The sequence below is a fragment of the Mustela nivalis genome, assembly GCF_964662115.1.
Source record: "Mustela nivalis genome assembly, chromosome: 10".
NCBI classification, from domain to species: domain Eukaryota; kingdom Metazoa; phylum Chordata; class Mammalia; order Carnivora; family Mustelidae; genus Mustela; species Mustela nivalis.
Window position 1 is genome coordinate 48,413,193 of NC_139029.1, and position 25,273 is coordinate 48,438,465.

A 25,273-nucleotide genomic window follows, 5' to 3' on the forward strand; every position below is an offset into this window, starting at 1 on the left:
TCCTTATTTCAAGTCGTAATCATCGTCATCTTTTTTTTCATTGGCTGTTAATTGTATATCTAAGCTTTTGAGTTTTACTCCTTTTAATGAAAAATCCTTTGATAAACTTTGTGTTCTCCTATTGTATTTGGAAAACAGGGCTACCATTTCACATGATAATAACAGCCCATAATTATGGGTTATGTACTGCTTACTCGAGTCAGGAATTGCTTACAGCTTTGATATATACATAAGCTGATTTGATCATCCCACAACCCCATGAGGTAGCTCCTATAATCATCTTCATTTTATGGCTGAGGAAACTTGATGACAGGAGGTTAAGAATTTCCTCAAGATCACCCAATTAGTCAGGAGTGGAGCTGGGCTTCTAAGTCTGTGCTCCAGTGGTGTGAAAATACAGTCTTCAGACCAGAAATTTTCTCTGATTCTTCATAACTGTGGCTTAACACAATGATAAATGATAAAAAATTTCCCATTGTCTTTCCAGAGAAGAATACTTATTACAATTCAAGAAGATTACTGGAGATCATTTCTGAATCTTGTGGTTCCTTGAGTTTAGTCCTCCAAAGCTCTTTAGAGACCTGTCCATTTTCTTCACTGCCAGAGCGTACAAATGACACGTTCTGTCCTAGATTTCCCGGCAGGATTCCATGGCCTTTCTCCTGTACAGTTTCAGAGTTGGTAAAGTTTTATTCTGCATGTTATATGCTATATTCTATAGAGTGTTGGTTGTCCATTCAAGGAGAAATCACAGAATTTTTCTACAGAGTGCAGGGCATGCCATGTCCTTGATACAGCTGTGTGTGTCAGAAAACCTCCCAGCCCAGAGAGGGCTCCTGTCTTTCAGTGTCTGCTCCAAGGGAGAAAGAGGGCTGAGGATGCCATGCTGCTCTGAACTTCTCTTCCGATGCAGAAGTCTTTGTATCTGGAGAGTTACAGGGTCAGCTCTTCATTTTCACATGTTACCACGTAAGCATAAGCTCACCAATGGTTTAATAGTTGATAGCGCTGTTGTGTGTGTGTGTCTTTTAAAAGATTTTATTTATTTGTTTATTTATTATTTATTTGACAGAGAGAGAGATCACAAGTAAGCGGAGAGGCAGGCAGAGAGGGAAGGGGGAGGCAGGCTCCCCGCTGAGCAGAGAGCCCGATGTGGGACTCAATCTCAGGACCCTGAGATCATGACTCAAGCTGAAGGCAGTGGCTTAACCCACTGAGCCACCCAAGTGCCCCGATAGCACTGTTGGTTTAAATCACATACACTCAGCTGAGTTTAAAACACAGTAAACTCAATGGTAACTGTTAACTCCTCAGTCCCATATTTCCTGCTGATTTCTTCTCCCTCGTCATATTCAGAGTGAGAACCATAGAACAGTAAGAGTACTTACGAAGTAACCATTACGGACTTAGAAAGCACTTTTCATGACCTGTAATGCTTCGTCTGACTCTGTAAAACCTATACTATTGTTCTTACTTCACCAATGAGAAACCCAAGTCTCAGTATTTTATAAGTGCTTAGGCTGAGAATGATTTGTTTGGAAAATGAAAATTCCAAAACTAACATTAGATAAGTTTTTTCAAGTTTTATGTGTCTGTACTTTCCTACATCATAATAACTTTCTCTACATCATAATAACTTTCAACTAAAATAGTTTTCTTCTCCCCCCAGAAGATATTATGATATTTATTATTTATAAATTCATTTTTCTACTTAAAATTTTTTTGTGTAAAATACACATAAAATTGACCATCTTAACCATTTTTTAAGTATGAAGTTCTATAGTGTGAAGTATATCCGTATTTCACGTAATGTAGTTTTGATACAGGGTCTGACTGGAGTACTGTTGTCTGCTTAGTAGACATTTCAGCCAGATGTTGGGACCTGTAGGTAAAGAATTGTGTGGTATGTTTGTATTATTTCCATTAAAACCAGAAAACGTCTTAGGCTAAGAGTGAATAGGAAACAATTACAGCATGACAAAATAATTTTCAAGAGATAAAACATTCAAGCAACAGATCTAATATCCAAGGAAAATCTCTAGTGAGACTAGAAAGGAATAAAACAAAAAATTAGTCTTTAAGAAGGATTTCCACAGGACTCCTGTTTGAACCATTTAAATTACTGTGATGCTTAAAATAGACTTTTAAAGTACCAAGCTATGCAGAGTAAAATTATGTGTTGGCTGATGTATTTTTTTTTCCCTTTTACAATATATTTTGATTTTTTAGCAAGTTTCTCTGTCCACTTCTCTTCCATTGCACTTTTAATTGCCTTATGTGCTGTGCTTACTGTGCTGCTCAGGGACTGTTTAGTTCTATGCATGATGCATGGAAAAATCTATTCTTAATGCCTAATAGTATTTAGGAAGTAATAAGACACAAGGAGCCAGGAACCATATCAGTTTAATCTATCTTGAGTGCACTGAATGTATTTTGTAGGTACTTTGAACATGATGGTGTTGCGGTAATTGGTATGATTAGTATAATACTTGGCTGTATTATAAAATAGTTAAAAATGGGATTGGATTCTGATAAGGTAGCTTGCTCATTATTCATGAAATCATTTATTTATTGCCTTGCATTCACTATAAATACATTTATTTCTCTTTCCTAAAAGTAAATACTTAGCTTGTTGGTCAAATCAGAAGCTCTTTTAGTATAATTAATTACATTCCACTATCTTAAACCAGAACTATTCTAGTGATTTTAATTCAACTAATAGTCCCTGACATGTCTTTTGATGCAATCTAAAAATGGCAAAGGAAGAAAAAGTTGTTTTAAGATTCATTGTATTAAAAAAAAATGTTATACATACTTTATGTTCTGTTTCGATGGTAGAATACCCAGGAAGTTAGATCTTATGTAGTCATTGCCTTTTTATGAGTTCTTAAAAGACATCACTAACTAAAATTATACCATATTTGTGACCATAGTGTGCATCTTTTTTCATTACCAGTGCTGTGTTTTGAATTAACTTCCATCATTCCCTACTTTTTATAGTGGTTTTCTGAATGTTTTGGTAGAAATTAATGACAAATTTGACTCAACATACTCTGTCAAATTTAGTTACAGGATTTTGGAGCTGGGGAAACAGATTCTAACTGTCATGTATCCAGTGTTCTCCTTTTACAAGTGAGGAAACTGACTTAGAGAAGTGAACTTGTGAAATTATACACTGCCAGGCTGGCACCAAGCTAGGGCTCAGAACTTGTTCCCTGACATCTAATCCACACCCATCCTACCAGTAGTGGTTTGAATAGCAGTCTTCCTTGTCTTTCTCTCCTATGTATATTTTCTCCTTAAAAAAACAAAAACAAAAAAAAAACAACAAAAAAAAACCTTTGGATTCTGTTTCCTCATTGATGTTGTTCACTATGGAATTTTTAATTCATGCCAACTGTACATCAGAGCTTCTACAGATCATTGTTTTTTCTTTTAAGTTTTGTGTGTGTTTGTGCATGAACTTCACCTTTGTACCAGTTCTTTCCTCTCCCTACCTCCAGGATGAAAGAGTTGGTCGTCTCCCCTTTAAGGAGATTTTTTTTTTCCAGTATTCTCCATCTTAGTAATTTCCTTGAGATCTTATCTTGAAATTTTCACTTAGTTAATTTATTTAGATTTTAACATAATACTTTTCAGTTCAAATAATAATGGTCACATGTCAGAGTATACTCCTGAAGAAACAAAGATTTGCCACTTTTTGCTTTCTCTTAGTTAGCAATTATTGAGTTGGAATAATTCTCTTATCAAATATTCCATAGATATCTACCTCATGTTATCCAGAAATTAATGTAGATCCTTTAAAATTATCTTTAAAATACTTCCTCACACCTATGAATATGTATTTGTGGAGTTAGGCTCAGTACCTCCTTTTGTGATAATGTACACCACAACATTGAATTCATTGGTTAGGAGATCTCTTCATTTGTAGAGCACTTTTTATTTCATAATTGTTTGAAGTTGTTTTCCCAGACATTTTTGGGAATCATTTCATTTTGGTGAAGGAATCCGGTCATAGAAAAGAGCAATTATTTTGGTGTGATGACCTAAACAGCAGCACAGAACTTTCAGAACTAATTTGAGTAATTAAACATAGAATGAAAACTGTGTGATTTAACTGTATTTCCTCTCATGAGTTTACTATACCAACTTTATGTTTTAATATACTCAATTGACAGTAAATGTCAAAATTATCAAAGGTAAAGTAATTTATACATATTTTTTAAATTATTGATATGTTGTTGGCATATGTTATGTTTCAGATGTGCAACATAGTGATTGGACGATTCTAAATGTTCTCAGTGCTCACCATGATGTGTAGTTACCATCTGTCTCCATACAACATTATTACAGTATTATTATTATTATTATTATTATTATTATGCCCTGCTTTTCATTTCCTTGACTTATTTATTTTGTAACTGGAAGTTTGTACCTCTTAATCCCCTTCACCTGTTTCACTGATTTTTCTTACTTCCCCTCTGACAACCACCAATTCTCTGTACTTGAGAGACTGTTTAATTTGTTTTTTGTATTATATATACGTCAGTGAAATCATATGGTATTTGTCTTTCTGTGTCTCATTTATTTCAGTCAGCGTAATACCCTGTAGGTTCATTCATGTTGTTGCAAAATGGCAAGATTTCATTCCTTTTTTGTGGCTGAGTAATATTCCAGTGTTTGTGCGTGCGTGTGTATGTGTGTGACATTTCTTTATCCATTTATCTCTTGATGGACAGGAGATGCGTTGCTTTTGTGTCTTGGCCATTGTAAATCCCAGCAGTAGGATTACTGGGTCATAAGGTTTGTTTGTTTGTTTGTTTGTTTCAGTTTTCTTTAGGATACTTTTATTTTTCATTTTTTGAGGAACCTCCATACTATTTTCCATAGTAGTGGCACCAATTTACATTTGCACCAATAGTGTCTGAGGATTCCCTTTTCTCTACATCCTTGCCAACACTTGTCATTTCTTGTCTTTTTGATACTGGCCATTCTTTCTAGTGTATGATACGTCATTGTGGTTTTGATTTGCATTGCCCTGATGATTAGCAATGTTGAGCATCTTTTCCTATGTCTCTTGGCCAGCTGTATATGTTCTTTGGGAGAATATCTGTTCAGGTCCTCTATCCATTTTTAAAAATTTAATTAGGGTGGAAAGGGCAGAGGGAGAGGAAGAGAGGAAATTTTAAGCAGGCTCCACACCCAGCATGGATCCCCATGGGAGGCTTGATCTCATGACCCTGAGATCATGACCTGAACTAAAATCTAGTTGGGCATTTAACCAACTGAGCCACTCACGCAGCTTTTAATCAGATTGTTAAAACTTTATCCAGTTTTTAATCAGATTGTTTTTTGGTGTTGAGTTGTAGAAGTTCTTTATATATTCTGGCTATTAACCCTTTATCAGATATATCATTTGCAAACACCTCCCATTCACTAGGTTGCCTTTTTGTTTTGTCGATGGTTTTCTTTGCTGTGCTAAAGTTTTCATTCTGGTATAGTCCCAGTAGTTTATTTTTGCATTTGTTTCCCTTGCCTGAGGAGACATATCCATAAATATGTTGGTTAGGCTGATGTCTAAGAGATTACTGCCTGTGTTTTAGGAGTTTTATGGTTTCAGTTCTCACATTTAGGCCTTTAATCCCTTTTGAATTAATTTTGTGTGTGGTGTAAGGAAACGGTCCAGATTCACACAGCATGTAGCTGTCCAGTTTCCCCAACACCATTTATTGAAAAGACTGTCTTTTCCCTATTGTATATTCGTGCTTCTTTTGTCAATTGGCCATGTAGGCATGGGTTTATTTCTGGATTCTCTATCCCGTTCCATCGATCTGTTAGACACAAGTTTTTATCTGAAATAAAATATGGTCTATCTTTTTCCCATTCTGCTATAAAGACTCCTATTTCCTTAATGCTTTTAAAAGTTAGGATTTTATAGTACAGAATTTAAAACAAAACCCAGACATTGTTCTTTATTTTGAGTGCATGGAGTTAAGTCATTGTTTATATCTTGACTTCTGTTTTTCTGCATTGGAATAATACTGCATAGCATATAAATGTTGAATGTCAGAACAGTCCTTGGTATATGTCTCACGTTCCTCTTTTAAAAATAGCTCTTACAGATGTCCTGCCAATTTTATTAAATGTGACCACTATTCTTGTTCATTTCTTCTGTCTCCTCTTTATGTAACATTGCATTTCCACTGAGCTTGCTATATTTGCTCCCATGGATTTGTGGTTTTACCTATGGAGCAGCTTCATGACCAGAGCTCCCCACGCCTTTAGGTTGATATATCTTTCACAGAGCTCACATTTCAGCTGAACCACCATTCTGCCCCCAGTGATGTCCCTGCATCTTGCCTTAGTTTATGTGAACTCTGAGCTCTTTGACCTGTGGGAATGTACACAGATATTCATGTACTACATTTTATAGACACTACAGAGACTTTGGAAATTATGCCCATCTGTTTAGGCATAATTACTTTCACGAGTTTTTAACTGTTCATGTAAAGGTGTTACAGGTTAGACTAGCTCACCAAATGAATGGATTCTCAAGAACACATATATAGATTAAAATTTGGCAAACAAAGGGATGTTTGATTTGTACATATAGCATGCTACACATTCTGTGCTAACTTCATCAGCTAGTAACCAGTGTGATAAGTAAGGGATAAGTAAGGGACTCAGTTTGCATACTTTGGCAAGGCAATAAATATATCTTCTGTCAGTTTGCCTGCTTTCGATATTAATTCATTTGGCAAATACCTGAAGATAGAGAAACTGCATCACTTAAAGGCTAAGAACATAAACTCTGGAACTTAACCAACTGGTTTAAATTCTGGCTCTGCCATTTATCAGCTGTGTGCCTTGGTTAATTTTCCTCATCTTAAAAGTGGGGATAATAATGGTACCTTCATGGTGGTTTGAAGGTTAAATGAATTCTAATAAGTAAGATTTCTGGAACATTCCTGGCACGGCAAGAACTCAGTAAGTCATGTTGTTCTTATTCATCTATGATGGGATGTGTCCTTTGCCTTTGATGTACTTAACAGTTCAGTGAAGAGAGAGAAACCAAATAGTTTCAGTCATTCAATATTTCAACTACTATTGAGTACCTTCCATATGGCTGTCACTACAGTTAGGTCCTGGAAGTAAAGCAGCGAATAAGCAAACATACCATTGCTCTCGTGAAGCTTATTTTTAGTAGGAAAGACAGTTGAAATAATTTCTGTAAAATGTCAAAAGTGTTATAGTAGAGAAAATGCAAGGTGCGGTGGATACATGTAGGAGGAGGACCTAACTTATTCTGGAGGTACGGGACAGTAAGGAAAACTATATTATGACAAAGGCTCTGTGGAAGTCCTCTTTTGGATTTAGGGGTATCACAGAGTAGAAAGTTACTGAGTCAGCTTTGGGGAGTCAGGGAAGGCTTCTAGGGACGGCTTCTCCATCCAATGGGAACACATTGGATCTGACTCTGGTGGCAGAGATGGAGAGAAGTGGCATTGGGGCAGGGAAAAAGTATTCCTGGTAGGTGGAATGGTTTGTAGGATGTCAGGAAGCACATCAAAGCATTTCACAGTCCTTGGATTTCAGTAGTTCTGCATTGTTGGGACAATGTGTGGGGCAAACAGGGGTGGGCAGTGGTACATAAGGGGAGAGCAAGAGGAGTTTAGACTCAGATCTGAGGGAATTGCTCTACCAAGCAGTTAGGACTTGATCCTGAAGGCAGTTGGGTGTTGCTGAAGTGTTAAAAACAGAGAAAAAAAATGTAATTGCATTTTTATTTTTTTTAATTTTTATTAATTTTGTTATTTTTATTTTTTTAAAGATTAATTTATTTGAGAGAGTGAGAAAGGGAGAGTGTGAGAGGGGGAGGGGCAGAGGGAGAAGGAGAAAGAATCCCAAGTAGACTTTTTGCTGAGCATGGAGTGTCAGGATCCTGGGACCCAGAGATCATGACCTGAGCCGAAATCAAGAGTCATCCATTTAACTGACTGAGCGACCCAGGTGCCCAATTTTTATTTTTATTTTTTTAGAGAGAGAGCAGTGTGTGAGTAGAGGGGTGTGGGAGTGGGCATTGGGAGAGGAAGAGAGAGAGAATCTTAAGAAGGCTCCACACCCAGTGCAGAGCCTCATGCAAGGCTCGATCTCACGACCCCGAGATCATGACCCAAGCCAAAATCAAGAGTAGACGCTTAACTGACTGAGCCACTCAGGAGCCCCACATTTTTATTTTTGAAGATTATTCCTTTATCTCTGTGGAAAATAGACTGAAGAGGGCAAGAGCAGAGATGGGGAGATTAGCAGTTGCCTAGGCAAGAAATAATGAGAAGCTAAACCAAGGTAGTGGCAGTGGAAATGGAGAGAAAGGGTCAGATGGAAAAGATGGAAGATCAAACTGACATGCTTCAGCTAGCAGCTCAGTGGAGGGGTGAGGGAAGAGGAATTAACTGAATGCTTTACCATATACCACTCGCTTATGGGAGGAGAGGACTCTGTCAACTTGGATTTTCCCTACATGGAAACATCTTATGTTTATAATATCAAACATGAATGCAAACCTCATAAATTCTTACATGCACTTTTCTTCAAGCAGGTACAGTGATTGTATTCACTTGTGAGACAGAGCAGTTAATTGGGTTTTCAGGATTTCATAGCTGAGTAGTGAGAAGAATTCAAGTCAGACCTCCTGTCTTCTGGTCTGGTGTCTGAGGGAGGTTAGCAGTTCTTAATTGATTGTTCAGTAATATTTTTAAGAGCTGTAGGGAGCAACTTTCATAAACGGTTGAGTTGAGGCAAACATAGGGCATGCTGTTATAATGTGAATAATAATATAAGCCTTTTGAATAAGCAAGAAAAAATCTTTAAGAAGAGAATGGCTAGCATAGTGAAAGATGCTGTTTCTTGTGTTCTGTGATTAGTCTTTAGTGCCCTCTGTTGACTGCTTAGTCTAAAACAATGTTGAATCTGGAATACAATGTTCCTTGCAGTGTTATTTACCAAAACAGTAAGAATTAGAGGTATTAAAATTGTGATAAAAGGTGATAAAAACTGATGGGGACTTTAAAAAAAATCTGCATGGGGTCTCGCAGTTGGGTAGAGGTCTTAAGAAATATTGTCATAACATTTTGTTTGCTACAACATGTATATGCTATTGTGGGTTACATTTTCAGAAAGCAGACCTTCCTGATGATGAAGAGCCTAAGTCAGGCTGGGTTTTCAGCATTTTTTAATGCAGCAAAGCCTCAAGAATAGCAGTCAGATGGGTAGCTAGGTGATGGACGTTGGGGAGGATATGTGCTATGGTGAGCGCTGTGAATTGTGTAAGACTGATGAATCACAGACCTGTACCCCTAAAACAAATAATACATTTTATGATAATAAAAAAATAAAAAGGCGAATAAGCAAAAATAATAATAATTTTAAAAAACTAAAAAAATAAAGTAGGGTTGTGCCTTAAAAAAAAAAAAAAAAAAAAAAGAATAGCTGTCATCCCAGTAGGCAGTAGCTGTTCTTTTTCCATAGGGCAGCTACTAAATATGATGAGGATGAAAGGAAATGACTGTTCCTCATTAAAGCAACTTCATTCAGCTACCTAAGAAATCACACCATCAGAAAAGTCATCACAGAAAATGAAATAGTGATTATACATAATGGAGCATCTTCAGAAGTGGATGGTTTGTCCTTTTTTTTTTTTTTTTTTTTTTTGGACAAAGGAGCAACCCTTGAGTTCTCTCCTCTAGGAAAAAGGGTGGTAGATTAGACTTAGTGTTGAGAATAACTAGAGGTCTAAGCCTGAATAAATTTTAGTAAGCAAGCACACCTGGTATAGTTTAAGGTCCAAAAGAAGACTGTACTTTGTATAAATGAATGCTTACCGTGACTTTTTTGTAATAAGGGAAATCTATTAATCGTTCCATTTCTGTTATTGCCCGGTTAATCTTTCTTTGAAGTGTTTCTAATTATCATTTCAGCTGGTTGCATTTTGAAAACCTATTCATCTAGTTGGGGTAAAAGTAGTGCTTTTTGATTTGGTGTTCCATGAAACTGCAGAGATTGCTTGTACCAAGCTGGTGAAATCATTTATTTGCTTTTGGTATATTTTACTGTTGCAATTTTCTCTGGGAAAGTTTAGTAATTATTAATATGAAGTAATGCTGGTTGCTTTCTGTGCGTTTCATGAGGGGAATATGCTATTATGTAGTTTCCCTTCCCCCCTAATAAAAAAGCCTTTCATCACAAACTGACATCCTAAATGAAGGACATAATTGTACAGCTTATTTATTAGTGTGTCAAACTTAAAATGTAATGGTTTCATATTTCAGAATGAAAAGTGTGTTGTGATTCATGGTTGCCGGTGACAAAATAGACAGCTCTTTTATATCTGCGCTGATTGCCTGCTGATATACCACTGTACTTTTTTTTGTTGTTGTTCTTTTCTTTTCTCTTCCTATGCAATAGCTCCCTCTACTTGAAAGTATTGGTGTAATTATAGTTCAACACTATACTTTGTTACTGAGTACTCCTGACTATTTTTACTTTCCATCCTCTTCCTGAATATGAGGTGTTATACATCAGAGCATGTTAGAGATATACCAAGAATCTCTTGACCTTGGAGCAGAGAAGCAAGGTTAAGGAGAGTAAGATAAGTTATGTTTGAAGGCATTTTTCAAGGAATTAGCTGTGTCGCTTTTTTTGATTTATATATATTTAGTTAAAATTCCATATAGTACTTGAAAATGGACCTTGATATCTAAAACACAGAGGTCTATGAAAAGTGGATCAGAAAACTTCAAAAGAACCATCAGCCACTTCAAACTGACAGCCTGGAACTTGGCAGATTCTCACTTTGTTAATTACAAAGTCTTCTGATTCTAACATAAAACATGGCCGTTAGTCTCTCATTTGTCAGGAAGAGTTCAACAGTAGTAGAATCTTGTGTTACTACACCTTGCCTTTATGGAACAGTATGTATGTAATGAAACAGTAGGAACAAAATAAAAACAAGTATTTCACCTGAGGTCTGATTATTTTTTTTCTCTCATTAAGTTTGAGGTTTAGTAGTTGTACCATTATTTTAATGTGGAACAAGTAGCAGAGCATGGTAGTTAAGAGAAGGTCTTGGGAACCAGCCTGGTTGGATCTGAATCCTAACTCTGCCACTTACCAGATGGGTAATCTTGGCAAGTTTCCTTAGCTTTCTGAGCCTCAGTTCCCTCATCTGTAGAAACATAGACAAGTGTTAGAATAAAGCACTTAAAATAGAGCCTGACACATAGTACTATATATCAGTGTCCAACAAAATAAAAAATAATGGACTATAAATTCTTATTAATCAAATGCATTTATTGAATGTCAACATTATCTTTCAGGCTGCTAAATAAAAAGAAAAATGGGGCCTTTCCAGTGGATCAGAATTATTTTCACATTGGTTTTGTTCATAAAGTGATGCTTATTTTCTTGTATCAGAATAGTTCTCACCAAGGGGTCCCTATACCATATTACAATTTATATGTTACAAATTGTAGCTGTGTTATTTTTAAGCTCCTTTTTTCATACAGTGGAATATTCCATGGATTCCATATCTTTTTTGAACTTCATTGATTTAGCTTGAGGGTTTTATACTGGTGGAATACATAAAACTTGAAGTTTCATTTACCATAGTTCCTTCTCTTAGAGCCTACTTACTACCCAAGAGCAGACTTGTCTTTGGCCTATAATATGACTATGCGTGAGGATGTCAGAGTCTTGTTCAACTGTCATCAGGCTTCTTGTGGCTCAATAAAATACCAGTCACCGAAAGTTCAAAAAAGAAATTTGTAGGTATTGATACCTCAGACACATAGCTGAAATTATTAAGATGATGTTTCTACCTTAATATAAAATTATATTTGTGTGGATGTATAGAGTGATACTGTAATAGATTGTTGACCTCTTTGGAAGAATATCCCCAGAATACTGGGTACTTACTGTAAATAGTGAAATCAGATTCATGAGTCTATGTGTTTTCAGAAACTGACTTATCTTTCTTCTTGGCTTGATCCTCAGGACCCTTTAGATCCCACAAGATCAGTGATTGTGATCCGTTCCCTGGTGGCAGATGGTGTTGCAGAAAGAGGGGGAGAGCTATTACCTGGGGACCGCCTGGTCTCAGTTAATGAATGCTGTTTGGAAAACACCACACTTGCCGAAGCTGTGGATGTGTTGAAAGCTGTGCCGCCAGGCATCGTACGCCTCGGCATCTGTAAGCCCTTGGTGGTAAGTGTTCAATGTTGTTAATGTAGGACGTGATAATAGTGTAATACTTAAGAACATGGATTTTGGAGACAAATACACCTGGTTTCGAATCCCTCTTCCACAGCTTATTCTCTCTGTGTCCTAAGAGAAGTTTCTTAGGTCCTTGACTTAAAAAGTTAGAAACGTAATATCTGTCTCATATGATTTTGGGGACTAAAGATTAAGTGCAAAGATTAAGTGCGTGCACGTTGTTATATAAATAGTAGCTACTAATGTTGCTAGTCCTTTAGCTTTTACTACTATCTTTATCTTCATAATATTAGCACAGATCTGCATGTTCTCATCATATTCCTTATGTAAATTTCAAAAGTCTATGCATTTTAACTTTCACTTGGAAATGATGTTGAGACGGCATGATACGTTAAAATGCAGTTAACTATATTGTTTTAACCGTAGCTCTTCTGCCCATCAAAGTGCTTTAATAATCCCTAGCAACTAGAACTCCATGTGGTCAGGTCATCTTGAAGTTCTCTTATTGCTTATCCTTATGTACCAGGTCAGATTTGTGTTTATGACTAAGGGCCATATTACAATTAGGGTGCTTCTGAGGTTCCCCAATGCAACAAAATACTTGATGATAATTTGCAAGCAGTATGAAGATGTTCTTGAGTGCTTACTGTATGTCAGTATTTTAAAACTTTTACATGTATAAACTAGTTTAATCCTCCTGGCAACTCGAAGAGATTACAGATGAGGCCATCAGGACACGGAGAGTTGACCAGCTTATCCTCAGTGATGTAGCTAGTAAGGGACAGAGTTGGGGTATAAACTCAGGGGCTTCAGACCACAGTGCTGTATATTTAACTTGTGAGTTTAGTTTGTAGACAGCCCTTCTGAAAACAGAGAGATGGTCTTAGTAAAGTGTTAAACTGGACTCTGTTTAAAGTGTGAAGCCTGGACTCTGTTTCTACCTTTCCTATGAGTCAGCCCAGTAGGTTTCAATGCAAAGATATGTAATATACATGAGGATCACCTGGGAGTTGGCTATAATGCAGTTTTGGAGGTCCTACCCTCAGAGATTCTCATCTAGTCATTGGGATATGCTGTTGAGGGATCTGCCCCTATAATTCTGATGAAGAATTTCACACTTTGAGAAACGTTGTCCCAGTAAATTTAATTTTTTTTTATGATTTTATTTATTTGATAGAGACACAGTGAGAGAGGGAACACAAGCAGGGGGAGTGGGAGAGGGAGAAGCAGGCTCCCCGCTGAGCAGGGCATCTGATGCGGTACTCAGTCCCAGGACCCTGGGATCATGACTGAGCCAAAGGCAGACGCTTAATGACTGAGCCACCCAGGTGCCCCTGTCCTAGTAATTTGATCATCATTATACTACCTTTCTTCTCTGAGCCCATTTTTTCATCTCTGAAGACTGACCAAGACTAGAGGACTCCTAAAATTTTTCTTAACTCTAAGATTCTTTTTTTCTATGAAATATATTAATAACTATATGAATATGTTAACATACCACACATGTCCATATGTATAGGTAAATATAGATAAATATCTTCATTTACAGATATGTAGGTATAGATATATACATAGAGATAACTCCTGTATTACATGTAGTATTTACGTGTTGGGGATCCTCAACATGGCCTTCATGAATTCCCCATAAAGATGCCGGTATGTTATATTATGAGACACTCTAAATATTTCAAAATGGAGTATAGCATATAGCTAATCAAAGTTCTTGACTCTGTCTTCTATATTTGGTGTATGGGTGTTGCCATAGCCAACATGAGACACCAGGAGTTGCCTAGTTTGATTTCTGGACAAATTAATTTGCAGGGAGGAACTTGATATCTTTATGGAGATCTCATCTTCTTGGTTGTGGCAGGGGTAGGGGGTTGTTGTCTCGATTTTCCCTGATGATACTTGCCGGGTTACTTGGGCTGCCAGAGGAAATCCCAAATTATTTATGTCCTGGAGGCCTTAAACAGCATGACTTTACTCTGAAGCACTTGAGGGATGTGTCAGGTGGTACAGAAATCAGAGCTTTGTTTCTGCCTGGGTGCAGATTCCTGGGCTGTTTCTGGTGGAGGGAGAGCTGAAGAGACCTCAGGATATCAGAGCCGCATTCTGAGAGGGTTTTGGAACGTCATAATTGTGAGGTGGACCTTTGCCTAGGCTCCCCTTTTTGAATAGGGGAGTGGGAAACCACAAAAGGGATAAAGACAAAGGTCACTTTCAGGACTCTAAAAAATTCTTAGTAGAGGGGTGCCTGAGTGGCTTAGTCAGTTAAGCTGTTGTCATCAGCTCAGGTTATGGTCCCAAGGTCCTGTGATTGAGTCCCGCTTCAGATCTCCTGCTCAGCGGAGAACTTGCTTCTTCCTTTCTCTCTGCCTGCTGCTCTGGCTATTTATGTACACACTCTCTTTCTGTCAAATAAATAAATAAATAAAATCTTTAAAAAAAATTAATGGAATTACCATTAATTCCTTCTTTAATTTCCGGGAGCCTTTAGCCAAACTGTTTGCTCATGAACTGTAAATAGTGATACATATAGATCTTCATTAAGGTCTCAGTCTCTCTGGTGGCCCGCTTGGTGGCCACTTACCTTATCACGTAATGAGCATTCACTTAGTCCTCTGCAGAAGGAGGGAAGAAACTGAAGAAGGTGGCCCAAAGTCATCTTGGGCCAGAAAGACTATGAATATATAAAAGTTAGGAGAACACGAATTTTTTATTAAGTCAGGTATTATAATGATATACATTGTCTATATAATGTGTTTCATATTATATAGTTTCATGTTAATCATGAATGGGGTTTATCTTCTCGTTTCTACAAATTCATCTTAAATATACCAGATCCAGAAAAATGAATGAACTGACTTTAAAAACTGCATTGTATCTTTGAAACTAATAGGTCAGAGGTGGCGATGGAGTTCTTAAGCCAGACAGCTGTGAGTTTCTGCTTAGTTCTGTGACTTGCAAGGCTGCGTGTCCATGGATCAGTTCTTTAACCTCATCAGCTCCCACTTCTTGTCTGTAATGTGGGGACTGCATGACGTAGTTGAGATCCCAGACCGTAAAGCCAGATAGTTCCAATTCTGGGTGTGTAAATGATTAGTCATGTAATTTTTTACTCATCTGTAAACTAGGGTTAATAAGACTACCTACTTTTTAGAATGTATATTAATATGTTAATGAATATACTAAATTGAATATTTAAAATGTTTAAAACAATGTTTGGCACGTAGTGTCATAAGTATATATATATTTTGCCATTATTTTTATATAAATACAAAATATAAAGCCCTGACTTGGATTGCTGTGAAGATCAAGTTGAGACAAAGCGTATGAAGTGTTTACCATGGATCATGATTTAGAGCTAGGACTTCATAAATGGTAGCTGTGTTCTGACCTAGGACTGCTATTGAGCTGGTAGACACCAAGATGTCTGAAACTTTTCAGATGGCAAGTGTACTGTACCTTTGTTAAAAATTTTATTATCCTGTATATACTGATACATTTCTTTTTTTCCTTTTTTTTTTTTGAAAAGATTTTATTTATTTATTAGTGAGAGAGAGTGTGAGAGTGTGAGTGGGAAGAGGGACAGACAGGGATGGAGAGAATCACAAGCATATGCCATACCAAGCACGGAGCCCTATATGGGGCTCAATCCCATGACCCTGAGATGATGACCTGAGCCAAAACCAAGAGTTGGATGCTCAACAAGCTGAGCCACAGAAGTGTCCCTATACTGATAAGTCTTCTTTTTTTTTTTTTTTCTTTAAGATTTTATTTATTTGACAGAGAGGGCACAGAAGAGAGAGAGAGGGAGATGCAGACTCCCCACTGAGCAGGGAGCCCAATGCAGGGCTCAATCCCAGGACCCTGGGATCATGACCTGAGCCAAAGGCAGATGTTTAACAACTGAGCCACCAAGGTGCCCCATATGATATTTTTTAATATTAAGTTCCTTTTTTGGTCTGTTTTTGAATTTAAGGAATACTTCCCCCCCACATAGTATGTTTCTGTTTAGTCAAATCTTCTTTTACTCTATTCTCCTTAAATGTGCTGTACAGTCTTTTTTAGCTTAATTCTGAGATAATTTACTGCTTTTTCCCCCACTTTGTGAATAATGTCTTATTTTTTGTTACATTTTCAAACTAGCTATTGCTGAAGTAGAGGTAATGATACTGACTTGGTAATTTGATCTTATATCTGACAAACATGTGAAACTCTAATGTGTACTTCTGTTGAATTTTCTTTTTAAAAAGTTTATTTATTTACTTATTCATTTATCTATTTCTCTATCTATCTATCTATTAATTTTTCATCACGGTAAGTGCCCTTCATCTGTTCCCTCCATCCACCCCGCCCCCATCCTGGTAACCATCAGTTTGTTCTCTATAGTTAAGAGTTTGTTTTGGGGCACCTGGGTGGCTCAGTTGATTAAGCATCTGCCTTCGGATTGGTTCATGATCCCGGGATTCTGGGATCGAGCCCCCCCTATTGGGCTTATTACTCTGTGGGGAGCCTGCTTCTCCCCTGCCTGCTGCTCCCCATGCTTGTGCTTGCTCGCTCGCTTTCTCTGTCAGATAAACAAAAATCGTTTAAAAAAAAAAAGTATATTTCTTGGTTTGTCTTTCTTTTCCTTTGCTTGTTTGTTTTGTTTCTTAATTCCACGTATGAGTGATGAGATCATTTGGTATTTGCCTTTCTCTGACTGACTTAATACATTTAGCATTATATTCTCTAGCTCCATCCATGTTGCAAATGGCAAGATTTCATTTTTTTTTTAATGGCTGAATAATAGTCTATTGTTTATTTATACAACACATCTTTCTTATCCAGTCATCTATTGATGGACATTTGAGCTGCTTGTTTCCAAATTTGGCTATTGTAAATATGTTCTAATAAACATAAAGGTGCATGTATCTTTTCAAATTAGTGTTTTCTTATTCTTTGAGTAAATACTCAGTAGTGCAATTACTAGATCATATCGTATTTCTGGCCATCTGTATGTCTTCTGTCTGTTCATGTCTTCTGCCCATTTTTAAATTGGATTATTTAACTGGATTTTTTTGGGGGGTGTTGAGTTGTATCAGTTCTTTATGTATTTTGGATATTAACCCTTTACTGGATATGTCATTTGTAATACCTTCTTGTATTCTGTAGCTGGCTTTTAGTTTCGTTGATTGTTTCTCTTGCTGTACACAAACTTTTTATTTTGATGTAGCCCTGATTGTTTATTTTTGTTTTTATTTCCTTGCCTGAGGAGACATATCTAGAAAAATGTTCCTACAACTGATGTCAGAGAGATCACTGCTTATGCTTTCTTCAAGGATTTTTTTGGTTTCAGGTTTCACATTTAAGTCTTTAATCCGTTTTGAGTTTATTTTTGTGTATGGTGAAAGAAAATGGTCCAGTTTTATTCTTTTGCATGTAGTTTTAGGAATACTTAAAAAGAAAAAAATGAGAAGCTTTGACACAAATATGGAATTCTTTTTAATTATTAAAGAAAAGTTTGTTCTCATGAAACAATTTGTATAAGTTTTATTGTGTCCTTGCACTTAATGGAAGGATGAGAATTCATCTGAAGAGAGTTCAAGAGTATTTTCTTGATTATAAGAGTTCTTCCTATAGTAGCCAGAGGTGGGAAGGGGTGGGTAAGATGGGTGAAGGTCATCAAAAGGTGCAAACTTCCAGTCATAAGATAAATATGTCCTGGGGATGTAATGTACCTGGGGATGGTTAGCAAGACCATATTGTATTTCGAAAGTTTTAGATATAATTAAATTTATTACAACTTTGCAATATATACATACATCTAATTATTACGTTGTATAATGTTATGTGTCAGTTATATCTTGGTAAAAGATAGTTTCATGTTGACAAAAGCATCTCTACAATTGTGCTAATAAATAAATAAATAAATAAATAAATAAATATTTTTTCCAGGGGTGCCTGGGTGGCTGTTAGTTCAGCCTCAGCCTTTGGCTCAGGTCATGATCCCAAGGTCCTGGAATTGAGTCCTGTAGACACCCTACTCAGCAGGGAGTCTGCTCCTCCCTCTTCCATTCCACCGCCCCCCCCCCCACATTGCTCTCTAGTGCGCGCTCTCTCTCTCAAATAAATAAATAAAATGTAAAAATAAAATTAAAATCGTTTCTGTTTTCAGGAAGATGGTAAAGAGGAAGAAAGTCATTATATTTTACATTCAAACAACGATGAAGACAAGACTGAACTTTCGGAAACAATTCATGACATAAATTCATCTTTAATACTTGAAGCACCCAAGGTATTTAGTCAATCAATTTCGTATTTGAATGGTTTGCTGTGAGCTAACATTTCTATAAAGAAGACAACAGCTTGTTCTCACTCTTGGCTAAAGAGATATAAATTAAATGATCCTCTTTTTTATTTTATTTTATTTTAATTTTTTAAAAATATTTTACTTACTTATTTGCCAGTGAGAGAGGGAACACAAACAGGGGGGTTGGCAGAGAGAGAGTAAGGCCTCTAGCTGAGTAGGGAGCCCAACACGGGGCTCCATCCCAGGACCTTGGGACCATAACCTGAGCCTTAGGCAGACACTTAAGGACTGAGCCACCTGGCGTCCCGCTTTTTTTTTTTTTTTTTAAATGAATTGTTTTCCCTCTTGTATTTCAGTGGCTTCATAAATGACAAAGGCCAGATACAAGGCATTTTCAAAGCACAAACATACCTTATTTTATACTACAGATATACTCTTAAAATTTTGAGGCGAGAACACAATGTTTGAAAATAGGCATGCATTTAAAATGCTGTAGAAAACAGAGCTATACTAAAAGACTTCTTACCAAATACTTCCTACAGAAGAGTTATTTAGTCAAACCTTCCTTTCCACTTTAATTTTAGGAAGTGTATTTTGAAGCTTTTCCTTTTTTATTCTAAATATGAATTGTGGCTATTTTGCTCTTTGAAGGTAGAGTATGGTATTGCCTTACCTGATAACAACCGTCTGGTGATAGTCTTTGCATAATTTATTGACGGTGCCTCAAGCTGATATTTATTTCTATACTATACATTGTGGGTCTTTTTTTTTTTTTTAGTTTAGACATTTTTGTTAAAATTTCATAAGTGTATGACATCTTCAAATATAGAGTAAACACACCTGTAAAAAAATTAGCTGGCTTGCAATATTTGATACACTATAATAATTTAAAGGTGGGAAGTAGTAGATTCATTCCATGAATTTGCATTTGGTAATATTTAGTGAATAGGGGTCTGTAGGAAATGTCATTGATCTCCCAAGAGGAATTGAGCCTCCTTGTGCTTAGCACTCTTCAGGATCCCCAGGGTTATGTTAGAGGCTCTGCAAATCCATACATTGCTCAGGCATTGCCTAGGAACTCAGCAAAATTTCTGCACATGTATGACTAGTTTTAGTTGTATGTACTTCTAAGTAGTGAAATATAAATTAATTAAAAAGCATACTATTTTCATTCCTTTTTGCCATATAATTTCAGTACAGTTGAAAAAACATATTTCTGGGGGTGCCTGGGTGGCTTGGTGAGTTAAGCCTCTGCCTTCGGCTCAGGTCATGGTCTCAGGGTCCTGGGATTAAGCCCCACATTGGGCTCTCTGCTTGGCGGGGAGCCTGCCTCTCTACCTACTTGTGATTTCTGTCAAATAAATAAATTAAATTAAATAAACATTTCAGGGCATATTATAAAATAGTCATACTTAAGGTAGTTGGGACATACGTCCCATATCTTTATAGATACTGCTTTTTGATAATTTCAGTAGCCATAATTCCATCTGAGTTTTACATAAGCTTGAAAGTCCTGACTTTTTAAATCTTTGCTTTCTTAGATATGATGCATTTCCGTATTTATGCACTACTTCTGTATAAGATGTATGAGCCAAATGTTCAGTGCAGCAGGTTAACAAAATTCTATTTCTGATTGAGAATTTTCAGGTGGTTAATGTGTAACAGACCTTTTGGAATAGTCACTCACCTTGCCGAGGGCCGATTGCTGCCTCTTACTGTTTGTCCCTTTCTTTGCGTTGAGGGTTGTGTGGGAGGGAGCACTTATTTCTCCTCCTTTGTAATGGAGAACCATTCCAGGTAACTGTGCCTGGGCGAGGAATATAGTCACTGAGGTTCTGTCCGGGTTAACTTCCTAACGAATCCCCGTAGAGTGCCACTGCAAAAAAAAATAATTTTTGCCACTTTTATTTACAGGAATTTAGAGATGAACCCTATTATAAAGAAGAACTTGTAGATGAGCCATTCCTCAATTTGGGAAAGGCTTTTCAGTCCCAACAGAAAGAGATAGACCACAGCAAGGAGGCCTGGGAGATGCATGAATTTCTGATTCCTAGATTGCAGGAGATGGGGGAAGAAAGAGAGATGCTTGTTGATGACGAATATGAGCTATATCAAGATCACTTGCAGTCCGTGGACTTGTATCCCTCATCACACCTTCAAGAGGCTGCTCCTGTTCCCTCTGCGAAGGAACTTCACTTTGGCACTCAGTGGTTGCGTGACAGTGCACCACCTGAGCTTCAGGGAGCGAGATCCATGGTGAGTCTGTACTCCCCGGAGGCGCAGCAGTACGGCTACAGCACGGAAAACATGGTAAGGGATGAGAACGGCTCTTCCACTTCCCTCCTCCTTCCCCTGCCTCCCAACCCCTGTTCCAAAATTATGTAACTTTCAAAAGAACAAAATGCAATGGAAAATATAATTTTTGTAATTAATCATTTTTCCGAGGTGTACCACATAGTGTAATGCTGAACTAAGTATAAACTCATCTTTTCTGTATTACACAACTTCTGATAAGAGTCAGTAAGCTGCAGTTGCCTTTTATGGTGGTTTATAGGGGGTTTTGCCTTTTTTTTTTTTTTTTTTTTTAATGATGCGCTTCTCCAGATTATCCATTTCAAAGAAGAGTTCTTTTGCCATTTGTGATTTTTTTTTTTTTATTCCCTCAGAGAGACAGGGCTCCATATTTCTCATATTGTGTATTATATTTATCAAGGAAAATCAAGGCAAAATTGACTCAAGATACATTGTTTATGTCTTGTTTATCCACACTGTTTTCTGTGTTATGTATGATACTAAATAGAAGGTCTCTGAACTCTTAAAAATTATCTTTATGTTTGTGTTATTGTCTATTTTCAACTTGGCATGAAAGCATTATATTTCAGTAGGTTTGCCCTTGCTATGGATCGCCAATAAACTTTATTTTTATAACATTAAAAATTAGGGTTAACTGGTCATCAATTGGACATTTTTATTAGGGACATTTTTCATGTTTTAGGTTTGTTTGTTCATTTTATGTCCCAGATTAACTTCCAGGGAAATGAAAAGAAAATGATTAGATAGAAGTGTTTTGGTTTTGTTTTTGTTTTGTTTTGTTGAAAGGAAGAGAGAGGGTATAGGGACAGAGGGAGAAGGAGAGAGAGAGTTAAGCAGGCTCCATTCCATGATCAGTGCAGAGCCCAGCACGGGGCTTGATCTCACGACCTTGTGATTATGACCCGAACTGAAATCAAGAGTTGGACGCTTAACCAGCTGACTCACCTAGGAGCTTGCTAACTCATGTAGGAGATCCTAGGGGTATATTTTTACAAGGTCATTTAGCAGTATGTTTAGATACGGTGCAGTACTCCCCACACTGAGATCAGCACCTTTCTTGCAGTGTTGTAGGGAGCATGCTTTGCTTTGCTCTCTCAGAGGACCCATAGAGCTAGTTTCTTTGCTCTCTCCTTCCTCAGACCTATCCTTCTTCCCCCCTTTTGCAAATGCTATGGGTTCTTCTATGCAAGGTGCTATACAAGCTGTGCTTAATGGAACGCAAGAGGATTAGTGGACTGTGGGCAATCTAACAGAGAACAGATGTTTTGTGATTATGTGAATAATGCCTGGATATGGACAGAGGTGACAGAGAATCACCTGGTGTGTTGGCCATTGACATTGGTGCTTTCTTTCCTTGCCAGTCCCGTTCCTGTATCTGTAAGTACTCGAACCCAAACAGAATATTCAGTTATACAGAGCAAATTCTAATCACAGATTAGTGAATATTCATAAATACTCTCTTGTTGTGCCTTTCATCTACAAAAAGAAAATTTTCTATTTACCCAAATATAAGACAAGCTGAAATAGAGGCCCATTTTAGTATATAAACTTTTAGGGTTCTAGACTAAATAGTCACAGGTACATTCACAGTATTTACTTTATAAATTTAAGCATTAACAGTTTTTAAACTCCCAAATGTTAAATTTTTTGCCTATTCTCACATTTAATGACAATTGTTTTCAGTGCATATTTATGTCCATAAATACATTATCACTAGAAGCACCTTCCCGTCATTTAATACAGTTTTCAGAATATATCATCTTAATTTTCATCTAGGTTGTTTGAGATACAGTAATTTTTGAATCCATACTATCAGTCAGAATTTTATCCTCTCGAGTACTCATTTGCATAACAATAGGCTTAAAAATTCCCTTTGTGAGTACATAGTGATGATCTTCACTATATAACCATTTACTCTGTTGTTTGTTAAAGTGCTATTTAAAAAGCTTGTTTCTAACAACATTCATTGCTCACAATTTGAAAGACATGCATCCTAATTACTAAATCTGTGTTAAATTTCCTAGCTTCCTTTTTATTTTCTATTTCTGATTCTGTGAGGTGACCTATAAACTCTCTAAAATGGCACTGATTAAACTTGTTTCCACCACAGTGGTGTCTGGGTGGCTAAGTCGGTTAAATGTGCATCTCTTGGTTTTGGCTCAGGTCATGATCTCAGGGTTGTGAGATTGAGTTCCACGTGGGGCTCCATGCTTGGGATTCTTTCTCTCTCCCTCTTCCTCTGCTCCCCTCCTCTCCAACTTATACACTCTCTCTTTAAAAAAATCACTTTCAGCCCTAATATGTCTTGTCTGCACAATATTTTATTTTCTTTAAATAATTATATCTTCTTGTTTTGGGCATTCTTTTCCTCCTTTCCTGAACTCCACAATGATGGTAGTGTAAAGGAGGAAAGTTTTTCCTCTACCCTTATTGCTTCTTTGGCTGGGGCCTTGGAAATGAAGCTGATGAAAGAGTAACAAAAGAAAAACAATTTATTAACTAGTGTGGCATGCACTTATGCAGTAGAAACTCAGTAATGAGTAACTCAAAGTGGTGGTTAGAGCTTGGGCTTATATAGCTTCTTAACAAAGAACGATACATTTATTGAGAAGTGACAAGACAAAGGAAGAGGAGTTTAGGTTTTAGGGTCAGAGCTGCAGGAAGGTAATTATAAGGGGGAAATTGATGGAAGATAAGGGCTTTTTTAGTTAGGTTTACTAGTATGTTCCTCTTGCTGCCATCTCTAGGCTGGAAAAAATCTAGATTCATCTTTGATGATTAATAGTCACGGGAATATAGCTTTTCTGTAGTGCTATTTCTCTTTTTTTTGTCCTCTCAGAAAATCTTTATGCCAGAGTAGCATATTTTTGATAGAGTGGTCTAATTCTCTATAACAGTTACACACATAAGATCAGGATGGACTTGAATCTTTATTTGCCCTCCTGTCCGAAGGGTACTCATAAGATGAACATTTATTATCTAATATTACAAGCCTTGGGTAGATTGTTAAAACATTTGAATACCTTACAAAATATGTAATTCTCAGTACTCCTTTAAAGAGTGCCTTCCAGAAGGGTTGAGTAACATTATCACTTCTGTCTTCATTATAATACCCATTTTGGGCTACAGATATATCTGTATTTGTAGAGTGCAAATACTACCCAACTACTTAGATTTACCTTTCTCTACTACTCTCTTATTCCATTTTAGTTGAAGGATAAAACCATCAAGACTTCTAGATCTGGTTCTTTACTTTTACTTGTAGTAAAATATACATTGCAGTAGTCCCTTCTATCCCTGCACCCCACCCCCTATCTCTGGTTTCACTTCCACAATTTTAGTTACCTGCATTCAGCCGAGGTCTGGAAGCAGCCGTAGCCTAAATTTAATTTATAAATTAGCCGTAGCCTAATTTAAAAATTAAACCACATGCCTGCATCATTCACCTCACTACATCTTACCACTTAGGCATTTTATAATCTCACATCATCATCATAAAAAGAAGGGTGAGTACAGTATATCAAGATATTTTGAGAGCAAAAGAGACCACATTTATACCACTCTTATTACAATGTAATTGTTCTTATTATCAGTTATTGTGGTTAATCTCTTACTGTGCCTAATTTATAAATTAAACCTTATCATAGGTATGTATATAGAGTTAAAAATAGTATATACAGGGTTTGGTTCTATCCTTGGTTTCAGGCATCCACTGGGAGTCTTGGGATATATCTCCCACAGATAAGGAGGGGCTACTGTACGTAAAATTTACCACTTTAACCATTTCTAGGCTTACAGTTCCAGTAGCATTAAATATGCTTGCATTATTATACAACCATTATCACCATCCATCTCCAGAACTTTTCCATTCTTCCCAGATTGAAAGTCTGTACCCATTAAACAGTAACTATCCATGCTCCCCTTCTCTCATCCCTGGCAAACAACCATAGTCCTACTTTCTTTCTCTAAGAATTATGATGACTTTAGGTACCTCATTTAAGTGGAATCATAGAGTATTTGTCTTCTTGTGTGAGGCTTATTTCATTTAGCATGATGCCTTCCAGGTTCATCCACATTATAGCATGTTTTGCGATTTTCTCCCTTTATAAGGCTGAATAATATTCCACTGTATGTGTGTGTGTATGTATGTATGTATATTCCAGTCTGTTTAACCATTTATCAGTCGAACATCTGGATTATTTCTACCTCTGGCTACTGTGAATAATACTGCTGCAAGCACTGGTGTAAAGTATCTGTTCAAACGATTATTTTTTAAATTTTTTGGTGTACATACCCAAAAGTTAAATTGCTAGATCCATATGGCAAGTCTCTTTAATTTTGAGGGGGAACCACTGTCCTATTTCCACAGTAGTTGAACCATTTTATATTCCCACC

At 36.9% G+C, this 25,273-nt stretch overlaps 1 protein-coding gene and 1 long non-coding RNA gene across 10 annotated transcripts in view; one reads left to right on the forward strand and one right to left on the reverse strand.

Moving 5' to 3' along the window:
• PATJ (PATJ crumbs cell polarity complex component) overlaps nt 1-25,273 on the forward strand; it is a 373,944-nt gene that overhangs the window by 86,840 nt on the left and 261,831 nt on the right. For 7 of the 9 annotated variants that reach the window (XM_082687808.1, XM_082687804.1, XM_082687800.1 and 4 more), the window contains 3 exons: nt 12,052-12,261; nt 18,431-18,550; nt 20,480-20,875. In XM_082687808.1, coding sequence (XP_082543934.1) covers nt 12,052-12,261; nt 18,431-18,550; nt 20,480-20,875 — 726 coding nt within the window. The remainder of the gene's footprint in view (nt 1-12,051; nt 12,262-18,430; nt 18,551-20,479; nt 20,876-25,273) is intronic. The other 2 variants (XM_082687802.1, XM_082687807.1) reach the window with 1 other exon arrangement.
• LOC309842888 lies at nt 1,553-20,361 on the reverse strand. The gene is made up of 4 exons (XR_014299823.1): nt 20,253-20,361; nt 14,861-14,950; nt 11,171-11,224; nt 1,553-1,882 (listed from the first exon to the last, which is right to left on the reverse strand). It is a non-coding gene; the product is annotated as an uncharacterized lncRNA (long non-coding RNA).